This window comes from Falco biarmicus, chromosome 9, assembly GCF_023638135.1.
Source record: "Falco biarmicus isolate bFalBia1 chromosome 9, bFalBia1.pri, whole genome shotgun sequence".
NCBI lineage: Eukaryota > Metazoa > Chordata > Aves > Falconiformes > Falconidae > Falco > Falco biarmicus.
Window position 1 is genome coordinate 1,802,077 of NC_079296.1, and position 16,046 is coordinate 1,818,122.

General features: G+C 41.4%; 1 protein-coding gene across 12 annotated transcripts in view; it reads left to right on the forward strand.

Moving 5' to 3' along the window:
• Positions 1-16,046, forward strand: part of GARNL3 (GTPase activating Rap/RanGAP domain like 3) — an 80,405-nt gene that overhangs the window by 25,149 nt on the left and 39,210 nt on the right. For 2 of the 12 annotated variants that reach the window (XM_056351946.1, XM_056351948.1), the window contains exons 1-6: positions 248-438; positions 7,297-7,366; positions 9,698-9,772; positions 11,209-11,308; positions 11,758-11,876; positions 12,650-12,729. The exons of 6 other annotated variants lie outside the window; for them this stretch is intronic. In XM_056351946.1, the coding sequence (XP_056207921.1) occupies positions 383-438; positions 7,297-7,366; positions 9,698-9,772; positions 11,209-11,308; positions 11,758-11,876; positions 12,650-12,729 (500 nt within the window). In that variant the 5' untranslated portion in view covers positions 248-382. Of the gene's footprint in view, positions 1-247; positions 439-7,159; positions 7,367-9,697; positions 9,773-11,208; positions 11,309-11,757; positions 11,877-12,649; positions 12,730-14,693; positions 14,879-16,046 lie in introns of those variants that run through there. 4 more of the 12 variants (XM_056351947.1, XM_056351949.1, XM_056351945.1 and 1 more) reach the window with 3 other exon arrangements.

Sequence of the window (16,046 nt, forward strand, 5' to 3'; positions counted from 1 at the left end):
GACCTCCCGAGCGCCGCCGGGGCCGCAGGTGAGTGCGGGGACGGCGAAGGGCTGGGCTGCCGCGGAGCAGCAGCCGGCTCCGGGCCCAGGACTCCACGGCAGCCCGCTCCCTCCGCCCTCCGCCGCTCGCCCGTGGCGCTCGCTGCGCGGGCGGGCAGTTGGCGCTGCGCGGCCGGGGCCGCCGCGCGCAGGCCGGGACTACAGCTCCCGGCGGGCCCTGGCGGCGGCCGGCGCGGCGCCTGAGTGGCTGGCGGGCCGGGGCGGGCGCGGCGGCCCTGCGCCGGGGCAGCGGGATGTGCGCGGAGCTCCCGCCGCCTCTCCCCCGCGGGACGGAGCCGCGGGAGCGACGCCGGGGCGACGAGGCCTCCGGCCGGCCGCCCGCATGGAGCTGAGCGGCGCGGAGGCGGCTTCCACCCGCTTCCTCGGCCTCACTCAGCGGTACCGGCGCCGGGGAGGCGGGGGCCGAGCTCGGGCGGGGCGCGATGCGGAGCGGGCCCGCGCTGCCGATGGCGGGGAGGCGGTGCCGCGCCTCCGCGGGGGGCGGGCCGGGGGGGCCGCGGGGCGGCGGGACACCGGGGCCGCGGGGGCTGCGGCCGGCGGCGCGTCCGGGCTCGGGCGCGCGGTTTGGGCAGCGTTGGGCAGGCGCGGCTGAGCAGCGATGCAGCTCCCCGGAGCGCCCGCCCCGCGGCGGGGAGAGGGCATCGGCGGGGGGCAGCGCGGGGCGCGCAGGCTGCGCCGCGGCGCTCGCACAGGTGCAATCTGCAAACTCACCCCGCCCCGCGCCGCCGTGCCCCCGTCAGACTCCCGATAGGCAAAACTTGTGGTTTGACACCAGGGTCCTAAAAGCACATGCCTACGTGTAGCGCAGCAGTGTGTTTAAACTTGCGCTGTTAGACTTTCGGGACTGTTCCAATGTGGCAGTAGGTTCCGCTGAAGTGGGAGGAAGCTGTCCGCTCTCCTCTTCCTCACGGCTGCGCCTTTACACCGCCCAGCAGATGGGAGAGGCAGGCGCGGTGTGCGCCGGGCGCTGCACGGGTGTGTGTAAGCTGCTCTTTTTTTCAGATGGATAAAGGCTCGTCTGTATTAAAACACTTTGCAATATAAATACATTTTAAATTATCAGGTCAAACTGATCTGAGCCACTGGTAAGCTAACGGAAATACTTCAGTGCTGGCAGTTCTTCTTAATAGGATATAAACTATTTTAAAACTGGCATAACTGCAGCCGCACTGTTTTTCTGATGTCAGTCAGGTCAGGACTGAGGAAGGATGTAATCCAATGAAGAAAATTAGTAAGACAATCTAATATTAATGACAGCATAATTTAAAAATTAGATTATGTGGTATGTCAGTGAGTTGACGAGTACAAATTTTAGTAGTAAGTGAGAACGTAGAGCCAAAGATGCACGCAGGCTGGAGTTCGCTGGGCAATATGTGCATCTATGCAAATGGGCTGATAATGTAAATCTCACCTATGCTTTAATTGAGGCTAAGATGCTTAAATTTCATAAGGCTGTCTGTTGTATATGTTGGTGTGACATTCTGCTTTAAGTACTTTATACAAAGCATGTGGCAAGTATGATATGAAGTAGAAATGAGATACGAGGTTATTAGGTTGAGAAGAAGCAGAGATTAGCTATTGGGTTTAATTCTCATTTTTAAAAGGACTGTTACTGTGTTTGAAAGTTAGGTATGTTTTAAGTACTTTGAGTTGGGATGCAAATGGATAAAAATTAATATTAAAACACTAGTTTTAATTGGTGTTTTCCTTGGATATACTCCTGTTTTTTAATTAGCAAGGGTGGTGTCAGAGAAATGCTTTTGGTACCAAAGGGTGTGGTTTGTGGTGAGACAATGTATTTCTGCAAATTATTGGAATATAGTTTGTGGAGCAGTAGGTGTATGAATGTTTCAGGCACAGAAACTGTTCTTTATGCTTTTCCTGGGCTTTGTGTTTTCCATCTATATCCAGTGATGTAAGAAAATAGACTTATGTCTCCCATTAAATGTGTTCTCTCTTGGTCTTCTCCTCTGCATTATCTGATGAATGTACCCTGTTTTGCTGCATCTGTGAATCTCTGTACCCTTAGTAGGGCTAGATATTGGGTATTTGGTTTGGAATGGAGCCCTGTGGGTTCGCCTTAGAAAGCATGCATGGTTATCATGTCTTTCTTTTTCACCTGTGTTGCAGTAGGGGCCTGTGACCATGGGTTTGCACTGGAGGCTGGCCGCAGTACTGCAGTAACTCTTCTTCTCAAGACCTGATCAAGAGTGATGCAAAGCCTTTGCCAGTTTCCTTGAAGAATGTGACAGTGCCATCTTCTTTTTGTTTTATGTATACTGCTGTTGGCTACTGTCTGCGTGCTTATCATTTTGTCTATCATGCAATGACAGAACTCTGAAACAGCCCTGCTCTCTGTCATTCTGTGGCCCACAAAGCTGATTAAATGTGAAATGTTGGAATATGTTGGAGTGCCTCCTAAAGGCAGCTGGTTTATGGCTTATCGTTACGGAAATGCTCAACAAAAGAAAAAAAGTATCTAATAACTGTACTGGGATTGTTTAGAGAGAAAGTGGGGTTTTTTTGAGGATCTGGAATAGAGGATATATTCATGTGATAGAGAATAGTTTTGTAGACCTCACAACAGTTGTGAAGAGCTTTCTATTTGCAAGTGCAGGTAAAGCATAAATTCTTGGATCAGATGGTCTACTTCCACATCCTCTCTCTCATAGACATCAGGGGGTCTTTATGCTGAACCTTTCTTTCAGTTAATCTTCCTCCAGAATTTTGCTAGAAGCAATGTTGGGTACATCTGACAGTGTGGAGGACAATCATCTTCTCCATGTTGAGGAAAAATAAGATTTGAATGGTAGAACCAAACTTAACTCTACATCTCACATTGTCTTTTGTTTTGCTGTGACTCTCTGGTTGGGAAATGTTACTGCAGTAGTCATTGTTGGGATATCTTAATGATCTTAACCTTAGTCAAGATCAGACCAGTGTATCTGGTCTGGTCTTAATTCTGCCACCATCTTTTGGACATTACTTTCCAGGCTCTTTACCTGGTCTGCCAGGCATATACCTTAATAGGCATTTTGAGGTTTTGTATTTCTAAATAAATGGCTTTCGTGTCATGTCCTCCTTTAACTCCGTAACTTACATTAGTGCATTTGTGTGTTGTATGCCTATATCCATTTTTCAGCTATACAGTCTTTGGGTTTGAATACTTTTTTAATGTGTGTTTTTTTTAAGCTTTTTGTTAGCTACTGACTTTATCTCTGCAGCATTAATGTGCTCAGATCTCAGCATGCTTTTCCTGACAGTTTGACTTTCACTCAGCTGGAATATCACCAAATTAAGGTATAGGACTTATACACACTTAGTTTGTGTGTATGCAGATAGTTCTAAAATGCCTTCATAACTCCCTGGGTTTTTCAGGCAGGTAATTCATGAGATGGCATTTTCCTCTAGTGTCGTGCTTTTTGCACTTAGCTTTGCCACAAGGCAGAAAGTAGTTCAGTTTTATAAACCTCAGCTTGTTTTTTCTCCTGCTTTGGAGACCTGTGGCATGACTGATGAAAGTCTCTAAAAATTATCCAGACAGAGATGGTTCCATTCAAAGCACAGTAGGCCAGATGGTCTTTGTGGTGACTTTCTAATATGTGTTATATTTGTGTTTGGGGTTGTCCAGATGTTGGACACACAAAACAGTGACCTGGTTTTCCCAAGACTTTAAAAGATTTGTTGTGCTAGTGACTGTTGCTGGATTTTTTTAATTATTTTTTTTTTTTACCCATTCCTTGAATTGTCATCTTACGTATATTTCTTCATTTGATCAAAGACTGAATTTCAGAGCTCAGTGACAGCAAAATCTCTCTTGACTCCTGTTTCCATAACATTCTGCCACCAATACTGACGGTGACAAGTGTTCATTGATCGGAATTGCTATTACAGTGGTTTCTAAGGCAACACCTTAGCCACAAAACTGAATTTTGTAGAACAAAAGTAGCATGCAAAGAAAATGCTAGCACTACCACGATTGCCTGATTTTTCTGTGAAAGAAAAAAACCACAACCAAAACCGCACTGCCTTAAAATATATTGCAAATGAGGCATTCCATTTGCATGGAGGATCTGCCAAATTTCATGTCAGGAACTCTAAAAATGGCATTTGATGCATTATTACTTTTTAGGTTTTATCTGAACTTTCCAAATTCTCTCCAAGATTTGTGAAGAGGCAAAGGATCGCTTTCAGCCCATACAGAACTAACGTTGGGAACTCTTTTGTTCTATCTGGAAAGGAAAAGAAAATCTGATGTATTTATTTTCTTTGTATAGATGCTAATCTTGAAATACTTTGTTACGCAGTCTTAATAACTGCAGAAAAGAACTTGTTAGCCCAATTGATGTGTGTTTCCTTCTGAAAGACGAGAACTCATGAATAGTAGCTTCAAAATTTTTCTTTCCCGCAAACGTATTGAAGTAAAGTTTTGTGGTTGTTCGTTTGTTTGGGTTTTTTTTATACTTCAGATGATGGAAAGATGGAAGAAAGTGATGCATTTGTAATGAAATGTAAACTTTGTGTGATTTCCTTTTAAAATGTAGGAGTAGGGTGAAAAGAGGCTGTCCAAATAAACTTTGAATGAAGATGTCAATTGTTGGTATGAAACCACAAAAAGTAGAAGGTAACTGTAACAGAAGTTACCTGCATTCAGTCTTTTCGCTGCTCTGGGCCATCTTCTCTGTTGCAGGCTCAGAAGGAGCTTTAAGTGTTGAGGTGTGTTACAGCTTCTGTGCAGCAGTGCAGCAGCGTTGCAGGGCAGGGTTCACTCAAAGGTCCAACAGCACTAGTGGTAGCTGTAGAAAAGTAATAGACGTGAAGTCCTTGTGGTGTGTGATTGCTTAAGATTTGAACCTGCTTCTGGATGCTCAGACTTCCTGACTTTCTTCTCTTGGTCTCAATTAAGATTGTTTCATCTTTGCCCAGATCATAAGGCTCTGAAAATCCTCAGTGTCACAAATGTGAAAAGATAAAGATGTACTGCTGCAGACTTTGAAAGTGCCATCTTTGGGCCATGGGTAGCAACTTGAAGTAGCTTTCCTTACTCACTGGAGCGGATTCTTATTGTGGCTCGTTTGTAATTTAAATACGTCTTAATTTTTTAATACTGTTTCTCTTATCATTTTGTTTCCATCTGCTTTCTGGCCTGCTGTGGGGGGAAAAGGAGGAGTTGTTACTCTCAATTAGACTGCAAGCTGTTTGCATTGCAGGCTTTAACATTTTTTTTTTTGATATCAGTAAGTACAGTAAGGCTCTGAAATTCTTATGTCTACAAACAGCTCATCATAAGTAATATCAAATTGTAGCTGCTTTGATGACAAGGGCTGTTAGATCAGGACCCAAGCCCAATTTCTTCTTGTATCACAGACTTTTTCCATCTCTGCTGTGCAGGTTCCTGATACAGGAACTTATTTTTTTCCTGAAAGATATTTCATGCCAGTTCTCAGGAAGGTTAAGATTAATAGCTGTCCCCAGTCAAACATATGTTTGTCATACAGGCGACCACAAGCTGAAAGCTTAAATCATTGTATTTGTGTTCAGGTTATAATACTTCAGAGTGGTTGTTTAGGAGTTTGTAAACCTTCTTCTGATGTAGATTAGGCTCAGTTCCTGTAGGCGGTTTCCCTCAAGTCACTTCTATTACTGCTGATGTGGCATGTACGCGTGTGCCCCCATAGATGTCAACACAGACTGTGGCTTCACTGCCTTCAGGGGTCAAACTGGCTATATTACAGTCATTTAAGCTTAGGAAGCAGTGCAGGTATGTTTGTGCGACAAGGGGTCTGTCTGAAAGGCAGCTGACTGAGAAAGTACAGGGTGTGCGTTACCAGAAGCAAAAGTGTCATATGAAGGTTTTATTCATGTGAAGTTAGAAAGGCAGCTCTGCTGTTGCAGCAACTAACATTCCTGCTTCAGTGTGGGTCATTTAAAATTACTGTTGTCATGTTCTTATTCTTCCCGCATGATTTACATACTGGAAGCAAATACTAGAATTATTTCGGTGAGTTTTAAAGTTCTGTTAGATATGGCTGGTTTGTATTGCTTCTCCTTGGGTAAAGATGTGGAATCCAACTGAACAGAACTCAGAAATATGAATTGCATTTAAGAAATTTTAAGTACTTATAAACACAGATCCAAATAGAAAAGCTGTCTAAGAGTTAAAATGTTTTGGAGTCTGGTGTTGCAGTATCTCATACAGTCAAGAAGCACATAGGAGGATGTTGCATTAAAATTTAGATATTTTGTTTATCAATATAACATTGCAATTTACAGTACTGATAATTCTCAGAAAAATCAGTCTTTTACTGCTGGAGAGTTTATTGTTGTCTTGGTTGGTTTACCATTAAAATTAAATTACTATATTTTCATTACTGTTGACTGAAGGGTGAACTGTAAGTTTGGAATATGATGGAGGGATTGAGCTGCTAGCCCTGGTACAGACTGGGTAATCAAGGTTTATGTTAAATTTGCATCTAAATCCTTATTTAGCTTGTGTTTGTAACACATATATCCCCATTACAAAGGCAGGAGGCTTAGTGTTTATAGTTAGGAAAGGTGTTTGCTATCCGTTTTAGCCTCATGAAGCTGGGAGTGGTGTGCTTAATGTGATATGACGGCATGAGACTGTATGTGATAATGCACATAGATTTTGAACTTTGCATGCTAGGATTACTTTTGCTTGCTTGGTAATTTTATCTTTGTTAAGGTTATTGGGGGGAAAGTCTATGAAATGCTGTTCTTTCCTTACGCTTTCAATTAAAGTAATTGTTTGGTTTCTCTTTGGGCATAGGCTAAAAAAAGACTGGAAAAAAACAGTAGCAACTTACTAAGTGTGAGTTGAGAATAGTGCAGATGTTTGAGGCATTAAGTTTACTGTAGATTTTTCTTCCCATAGATTAAATGCAGATTTCAAACATGTTTATAAACCACCACCCACTTTGGAACTCTGATCACGTCATGACTAAATATTTAATTTAATCATAGCTTTTGCTTCTGTTCAGGACACAGACATTTCTTTTCCTTTGAGGGTAAGGCCTCTGGGTCTGGCCTCTGAAAGCCAGACTGCAATGGCTGCTAGAGATTGTGTATATTTTAAGAAGGGTTCCCTGCAGTAATGGGTTTATACGCTGCAAACCTTGTTCAGCAGGAGTGGTGTATGTTAATGGCAAGGTACAATGTTGCAGGAGATGTAAGGCTAGTTGACTTGTGTACACTGATGAAGCATTTCTATTCCAGCTCTGTCTCTGAAGATCTGGGTTGCAGACGTGGAGAGTTTAGCAGAAAGCATTATGGATCAGTGGAGCTTGTAAGTTTACATAGCCTGTCCTTTGATTTTAGCAGCTGATAATGCAGAGCTCAAATCTTTTTCATTTCCAAGTAAAAAAGTTGATCTAGTATGAGAAATGTGCTTTCTAACCTGGACTTGAAAGTTACAGGGTAATAAAAAGAGGCTTCACAGAATAGGTATTACACCTGTGCTAGGAAATCTTTTTACTACCTTATTTATGAATATTTAATCATAACAGGACAGGAAGTGTTATATAGATACCATGTTTACCCCCAGGTGGAAATTGAGCCATTTTTCCTCTTACAAGCTGAAGATTGCAAAATATTAGGGTAGTATTTGAAAAAGTACTTGCAATTATGTGGGTTAAACTATGTGTGCTGGTCTGTGTACATATGTATGTGTGTGTGTGATTTTATGTGTATAGGCCTCAGAGTAGTGGGAGAGGGCTTAAAATTAAAAGAACTGGTCAGAATAAGGATATTGAAAACTCTTCCCTAAAATCTGCCAGTTATTCTGTGTTTGCTTCAAATTCAAAGATTGAGTTGGCACTTCATTTTTCTCACAGACACATTTCCCTGCGGTGAAAATAGCAGTGTCAGCACTTAACATCACTGTATACAAGGCCATACTGAAATTACATAAACTTACTACAGGAAAACAGAAGTGGTGAGGGGTAAAGAAACTGAACTCCAGATCTCTTACTGTGAGAATAAGTCACTATTTTTCTACTAGCTATAGTCATAATTTAAATTTCTTGGATAGTATATTCATTAATATGTTCGTAAATTAATGGCTTAGTTGCTGGAAGTCGCATTGCAAGAACACCAGGTATCTTTCTTTTCTTTCTGTATGTTCCACATATTAGAGGGGGTGTTTTAATAAAAAAAAAAAGTGAACTGCTTTCTGCTGAGCGGGTCTTTCATTACTAGTGCTTAGATTCTTCTGCTGGAAAAGAAAAAAAATACTGGTAATTATAAATTCACAGTAAGCTCACACAAATGGACTTGTGTTTTGATCGATTTTCTTAAAATTCTGCTAGTATTTTATGAAAGTGCATCTTTATCTTTCGGAGTATGAATGTATAAAGGTGCTTGTTACCCTTTCAGATTTCTAGATGTTTAATATTGAACCTTTCTTGCTTAGTATTTTCCTCAGCAGCATCTCAGTTGCTCAGTTATTTCCACCTTTTATTTATTACAGCACAATTATTTTGTCTCTGTCTTAAACATTTTTTCTTATGTCTTTCCCACTGGTGCAATACGACCAGTTGTCCATAAAATTTCTCTTCAAACTTATACAAGACACCAGTATGTGTTGGAGTTCTGGCCATGTTAGTTTATTCCTGACATAGCCTCAGATCACCTCAAATTGGCAAGCAGCAAAGAGAACTTCCAAGTGTTGTGATAACTCTTCCACCAAGTAAAGGGATAAAGTATTATCCTAGAATAATATGGATTGCTAGATGCAAGCAAGGAATGATTGGTTATTGTTGTTCAGGTCCTGTTTTGTAAGTTTGGTATGATACATGACAATCTCATTTTTTACAGTTTTGAGAGGAGTAACATGCAATATCGTTGGCAGCATTCTCCTTCTTTTGTAGGGAACCTAAGCAGTGTTGCTGAACACATCAGAATTACGTTACCCTATGTTTTACTGACTTCTCAGGAGCTTTTTTTAACAAAGAGTTTCAGTGTTCTGGGACTCTCTAGATTCCCTTATAAAAAGACCAGGCATTCCTTCTAGAGTATTTATGAAACTGTTGAAGTCTTCAGCTGGAAACAAGCCATATTTTCTGGTGTTAATGCTGGAAACGGACCAGGACATCTCCTGTACCTTATGTTGTTCAGTATCATCACTGTTATGTTTGGAGATTCTTGCTGCTCTCCATCTCCTGAAAAAATCTATAAATAAAATGCAGTAAAAGACTGCTAGTCCCAATAATACTGCCAACAAGTAGAGTTTTAGCCTTAACAAGGTTGAGAGGGCAAGAATCATCACATCTGTAAGACTCATTGTTTGGAAAGGTGCAAACTTCGAGATCAGTTTCTGGAAAGTGGACAAGTCCCTCTGTAGGCATTCTGTGTGTTGGCGCAGCCAAAATCTTGAGACAGGAGAATTTCTGATTAGTATGGGATCGAGCAAAAGAGTGAACAGCTCTCCCACTCATGCCTCCTTAGAGTTATAATTGGGTCATTCCAAATCTGTAGTCTAATTAGTAGTAGTTGTGCTGATCCCTTCCCTGTGGGTAGTCATATAATGCCTGGGAGAAGAGGAAGCCATGGTAAACTTTGATTGCTGGTTATATGGCTATTTTTGGAACTAGAACTTCTATCTTAATATCTCTTATAGCTTATATCTAGTGATGCTGATGGAGCCATTCAAAGAGCTGGACGGTTCCGTGTGGAGAATGGCTCCTCTGGTGAGGTAAGTGGCTAAAGATACTTATAGAAAGCTGCAGAAATAGTTCTGTTTCAGTTATTCTTCACCACTAAAAGATGTATTTGCATTCAATTACTAAGAAAGAGGACTTGAAAATGGTAAATAATAGGAGAATGTGAGAATCTAAGAGGAGGGAGATGGTGGGTCCCACACACACACCAAAGTCTAGCTTAGCTGCTCTTTCAAGATTATGTGGTCTTGACAGTTTAATTTTTTTAAAGGGAAAAAATGGTATTCCATTTAGTTTTGGTAATGTTTTGCTCACCTGATCATGTTAGAAGAAAAAGACCTATCTTCTGAGTAACACTTTGCATTCTCTAGTTCATCACTTTATATTGGTGTCCTGGTGATACTACAAGCTGGTTGCTTGAACCCAGGTGCTACTGTTTTCAGCCTTTGTGCTTTTAAGTTTTTCCTTCAGTGTGATGAGGTTATAGCTTCATTTTATTCCCCTTTAGTTGTCTTTCAGCAGCTATGCTTATCTTTAAATAAGAGATAAAGAAGCTGAGTGGAGCCTGAGAGTCATTCGCTCCAGTTCTTTTGTGTTCCCTGTAACCTCTCCAGTGATACTTGGGTTTCTACTTATCCTCATTTTTTATCTTCCTTTGCAAAACTTTTTCAGCTGTAAATATCTTAATATTGAAAGAAAGAAAGAAGACCTCATATTCTTGAAATATATGAGAGGTCCTGGTAAGCTTGTATTGAACTAATATTAACAGTAAACAATGATCATCTGTTTGCAGCAGCACTGTGTGCAGAGTTTAAAGCAATCTAACTATTCTGCATTGATTCTCAGGGGGGTTGTGTTCTGCACACTTTTTAGTTCACTTTCATGAAGTTCAATTAGCTTGTATCACAGAAGGATTCTCTGAGTGTGTGATGAATGGCCATATGGTGAATGGATATGGAGAATGGCTTTTTCTCTGCATACGTGAACTTTTAGTGGAAAAGGACTTGAGGGATGCTTGGGGGTTTTATCTGGCCTATCCAGAAACAACATGGAAGAACTTCAAGAGCATGCTCTGGTCTAGCGAGGAGTCTTTGAGGATTATTTTGGGAAGAACTGAGAAAATAAAAAGTTGAAGGCAGAATTCTGATTATTTATTTAAAAGTTTTAAAAACACTGGTCTTCAAATTCCAAATTGAAATATCTTCTTTTCAGTGGGGTGGTACAATAGGAAAAGACTGTAGTTACTTAGAAAGAAAAGGGGGTGGGGGGGTGGGGGGGGTTGCAGGGGAGAAGGAGAGGGAGAAATTTTAGTATCATCTGCACAACAGCTGACTTCAGAATAATTCTTTGCTTTTTAGTACACAGCTAAAGCTCTTCTGGTGAATCAGCCACTCTTGATTGGCTTTTGCCTATATTATGTTCTTTTTTTGCACTTGGCATTTGATCTGACAGTCTCCCAATTCTGTTTCAGAATACAGACTATACTCCGGGTACATGGCACAGAACGGACGTGCATTTGGAAAACCCAGAGTATCATACACGATGGTATTTCAAATATTTTTTAGGGAAAGGTAATCATCTTTTTGCAAATGGATTGGAAGTTTTGATCAATGAAAATGTAATGTAGGTTTGAATTGCTGTTATTTAAATACGGAAAGAAGTATGGTGTTAATTTAGTATTAATGCATTTTCTGTACAGAAAACAAATTATTCTTTCATGTATTTTCAACCTGAAGACAGAGAATGGGTTTCTGTAAGCCATCAAAAAGAGATGTTTTGAAACCCTTCTTGGCCTTGAGGGCTGTACCTATCTCTTGGTTGGTTTTTGTTTTTTTTTACTCATCTGTATGTAAATACATAATTATTTATGTAGATAAGTATATATTTTTACACATGAATGCATGTATTTACACATTTATACATGTGTGTGTCTGGGTCTGTGCGTGCATGTCTGTGTATGAGCATGTGAGCAGGTATGCGTGTCTTCTTTCTCACTATGTTTCTTGTTTTTCCCTAACAGTTCATCAAAATTATATCGGTACAGATGCAGAGAAGAACCCTTTCTTTCTGTCCGTTGTACTGTCTGACCAAAACAATCAGCGTGTTCCTCAATACCATTCAATACTGTGGAGAAAAACAGTAAGAAACAAATACTTAACTGCTGCTCTGACTTTTTGTTTGTTTTGGATATGTTTATCACAGACCTTTTTGCTTTCTTCAGAATTTCAGCATTTAATACGTATTTTTTCATTTTATACGATAAGAATATGTAACTCCACCATAGCAGATAAAATTAAACTAGCTTTGTAGGTAACATTGTACTAAACTTTCGGACATAAATCTGTAATGTCAGATATTTTTTAATTGTTCTTACCTGCAACCCTGTGTTATTTTTAGAAATGTTGCCTAAATTGTTCTTGTTTATGCCCTGCGATCAATTTAGGCAATGACTTTATACAAAAATTCTAAAAGCAGTATACAACGTTAAGAAAATAGGCAGGTGTGATACTGTTTTCACTAGTATTGTTTAATGATTTATTTATTCTTTTCACTTAATGTTCCATAAGAGCCTTTTATCCAAGCAATTAATCTAAAACTCCTGCATGCACACGTGGTTCACCCTTTTTTTTTTTTTTTTTTTTTTTAAAGAAATAGCTTGTCACTTCTACTAGTGTCAGCAGTCCTTATATCACATGCCAAGGTAGCCAAAACTAAGTAAAAAATAATTTTTTTCACCTTCCATGACTTTTCACATTCCTTTTTTCTTCTTTATTTTTTTTCCCCTTTTCAAACAAGCAGTAAATATGGCTCAGTAAAACTAGCATGTTTTTGTTCTTTTTTTTAACTTGTTTTTATTAATATTCATAGTTGAATACACATAAAAATTCACTATGTCCTGTAATATCTCCTAGCTTTTTTCTTTACAGGGTACTCAGAAAATATGTCTGCCTTATAGTCCCACAAAAACATTATCAGTGAAATCTATATTAAGGTATGTATTACCAAGTAAGTTATCAGTTAAGATATTTGCCTGTATGCCTTGTCCTGTAATTCAGAAGCTCATGTTGCATGGTTTTCGTGATAGATTTGTAAAAACAGGTTTACAAATCTTAATGATTGAAGGCAGCAAAAAGTGGTTTTAAAGCCTGTTCTGGAATAGACAAAGTGACAACTTAAAGTGGAGAAGAATCCTTAGCCCTTTTTCTTCAGCAGAGGGACTGTTCTCAGGTTGATTGGAAAGCAGGTGCTAAGTGGAACTGCAGTGGGTGAGAAGAGATACCTTTTTAAGTTAGAGAGACAATAAACAGACCTAAGGAACAGCAGAGACTGACTGGAGGGGTGGTTATTATGTGACCCTAGCAGGAGGAAGCAAACAGGGGAGAAACCAAGAATTACGTCTTCAGTTAATGGTCTCCCTGTAAGTCTCACCATGGGTGTTACACACAGTGAAGCCAAGAAAATTCCTTCCTTTAGCCAGCATCTGTATGGGCATGCTTTTGAGGCAGAAGAGAATATAAAGTAAGGAAGCTTGACACCATTTCCATGTCTTTCAACTTTATAATCAGCTGAAGTGGTAGAAGATCTGTTTGCAAAGTGTTCGTTCAAACTTAATCTGCAGTTTTTACAATCTAATCATGTGGTGTGTTTTCTCAACCTCCTCACTAACCTCTTCAAATGCATCTTCTGTAAGGATTTTACCTCCTCTGAAAACCCATAAAAAGTGTCTTTGTTTGCCAAATGGGTAGCATGTGCCAGGTAAACGAGAAGTCTGCATGTCTTCAGAACCTTTGGTCACTATAGAGTATGAGCAAATGCCTCTTGCTTGGTTGAAGCTGGTACGTGGGATAACACTGCCAGTCCTGATGTGAAAGGAGAATTCTGGGAACAGGGCGTGTGTTGGGATGTAAAGTCAGTACCATCAAATCTGGATTTTCCAACACCTGTACAAGATGTCTGAGAGGTCCCAGACCACTGAATGTCCCAGAGGGGCTTGCAGGTCCATTGAGCCTTGCCTCTTAATTCTGATTTCCTGAGCTGTGGCTTGTTTGGAGTGTCAAGATGGTGAGTTGGAAACACTTCAGATCTCTTTCATCTTTTTCATCAAGATGAGCTAAATGTTGTCTTCTAGCTCCTATGGCACCGGCTTGAGTAGCGTTCCCAGTTGTCAGTACTGCATGTTGTACCTGCGTGAGCACCTGATCTTCCGTGTCTGCCCACCAGTGCTGAAATACCTCTTCCTAGCCGCCCGTCCTAACCCAGCCTCTCCGTCCACTCTCACCCACATAGACATTTTTGGTCAGGCATGCCAGGGTGGAGAAACTGTCTTCTGTTAACGAGAGTCGTAACTCCTTTGCTGAAGTGCCCTCATGTGTTCCATCCTCTGACACTTCACTACTCTACCAGGGAAAGGGCAGGCTTCTTTCAGACCTTGTTCCCTGCTTCTCCCAAGGTGTGTGCCACGTTGTCACATGAAGGGGTGGGGTGGGGGGGGAGCGGTACGTAATCCTCTCAACCCCAAGTGTTTGATCTGTCTATTAGCACCCCAGGAAAGGAGAGACCCTTGTTCCCGACCAGTCTGTCAGCGTCCCATTACAGGGACCCTTCACTGAACAGTCCCACTGGATCGAAGGGCAATTCGACTGACTTGTTCAGGGCAACACACTAGCAGCATTAGGGGGACCCCTCAGCGGGTCTTCCCACTTTGTTTGAAAGTATTACCTGCTGCCGTCAACTGCCAGTGCCCACAAAGGACTCACACTAACAGTTCACAAAATAACACTCTTTATTAATAGGAAATCGTGACAAATTAAGGTTTTACCAGTGATAGGGACTCTCTGCAAAAACAGGCTTGGAGTTATATACAACTAAACTACATACAACTAAATCATAATCACTAATAACAGCTAGCATGAGTTAGTTATTTAGCATGCATAAAACAAAGTTCTTACCCGATAGGTGTCCCTATGGGGGAGAAGACAGGTTCAGCCCATTGACGGATCCCAGAAGTTCTGATGGAGTCTTCCCTGATTTCTCCCCTCATCGCCTACTTTTTATACTTCATAGTACATTGCATATTCATTCATCATACGCAGGATTAGTTACGAGTTTCTCACTTCTAATACGAATTAGTATGTATCCTCAGATAGCACTGCTGAAGTTCTCTGCTAACTACGCGTGCTCCTTAGGCGGGGTTTTGCCCTCCTTTGCGGGGGCTGTTTGAGTTGGAGGTTGTGATCTCCCACTAAGAATAAGGCAATTATCTTTGTCTTATTTTCAACTAATTTTCTGTTGATGTCAGGGGATTGCAACACCTTATCATCCTGTTTCCTCTCGTAGCCAGAACTTTCCTCACTTGAAGGTTTCTTTCTGCATAACTTCGATAACGGCGTTGTTTTCACTACCTGTTCTTTGTTTCTCATCCTCCCCATGGCTGACTACCTTGGTGAGAAGTCCCTTCATAACAACTATAGAGAGTGAGTCAGCTTGACCTAGCTTTGTGAACACTGAATCAGAGTTGGGTAATCGGGGAGTTTAGACAATTCCCCCCTGCTTTGGACTTAATTTCAGTCCAGGACCAGTCCATTTCCATCACATTTAGGCAGAGCTTGAGTGACTTTAGTCATGCATATTGTTGTTACTAATTGGTGTTGTGTGCCCAGTGAGGTGTAGTAGTACCTTGGAAGCAGGCAGCTTTGAGATGGAGGTGTGCGTTAGTATTACAATGAGATTATTTCAGTTGAGGAAAGTAATTTCACCATAATGGTTGGCTCGGCCACAGACGTCTCCTGGATTCTTCCTATGACAAGTGGTATGCAGCTTATCAGCTGTGTGGTGCCGTCTGGTTCCCTTTCCTGCAGGGAGCATGACAGCCTGGCCATGGTGTCTCCACTCCGCACCGTCCTCTGTCACCGCTATCCGCGTGCGCTGAGCTGCCAGGAGGTGTTGCTTAGGGAACATCTGTGGTGATACAGATTCTGTGCATGCCAACCATCCTGAAGGCCATAGCTGTGTTTTACCCTAAAAAAGCTTTCTGTAATACTATGCTTCTGTTAGGACGCAATTTTCTCTAATTCCCCCCCTCAAGGTGATTTTCCCACACACCTGCAGGCAGCAGGACTAACTTAATCTCCTTTTGCCCACTTGGGCTTGGACTAAAATCCCTTCCCTGACTATTCTTAAGCTTTTACAGCCTTTGAGCCTTCCCTCGGGCCTGGTTGATAGTCCTTTGCCATTTCACCCTGTTCACAGCCAGCATAAGTCTAGGTACAGACTATCTGAAAGAATTTCAGTTACATGATAAACCTGCTT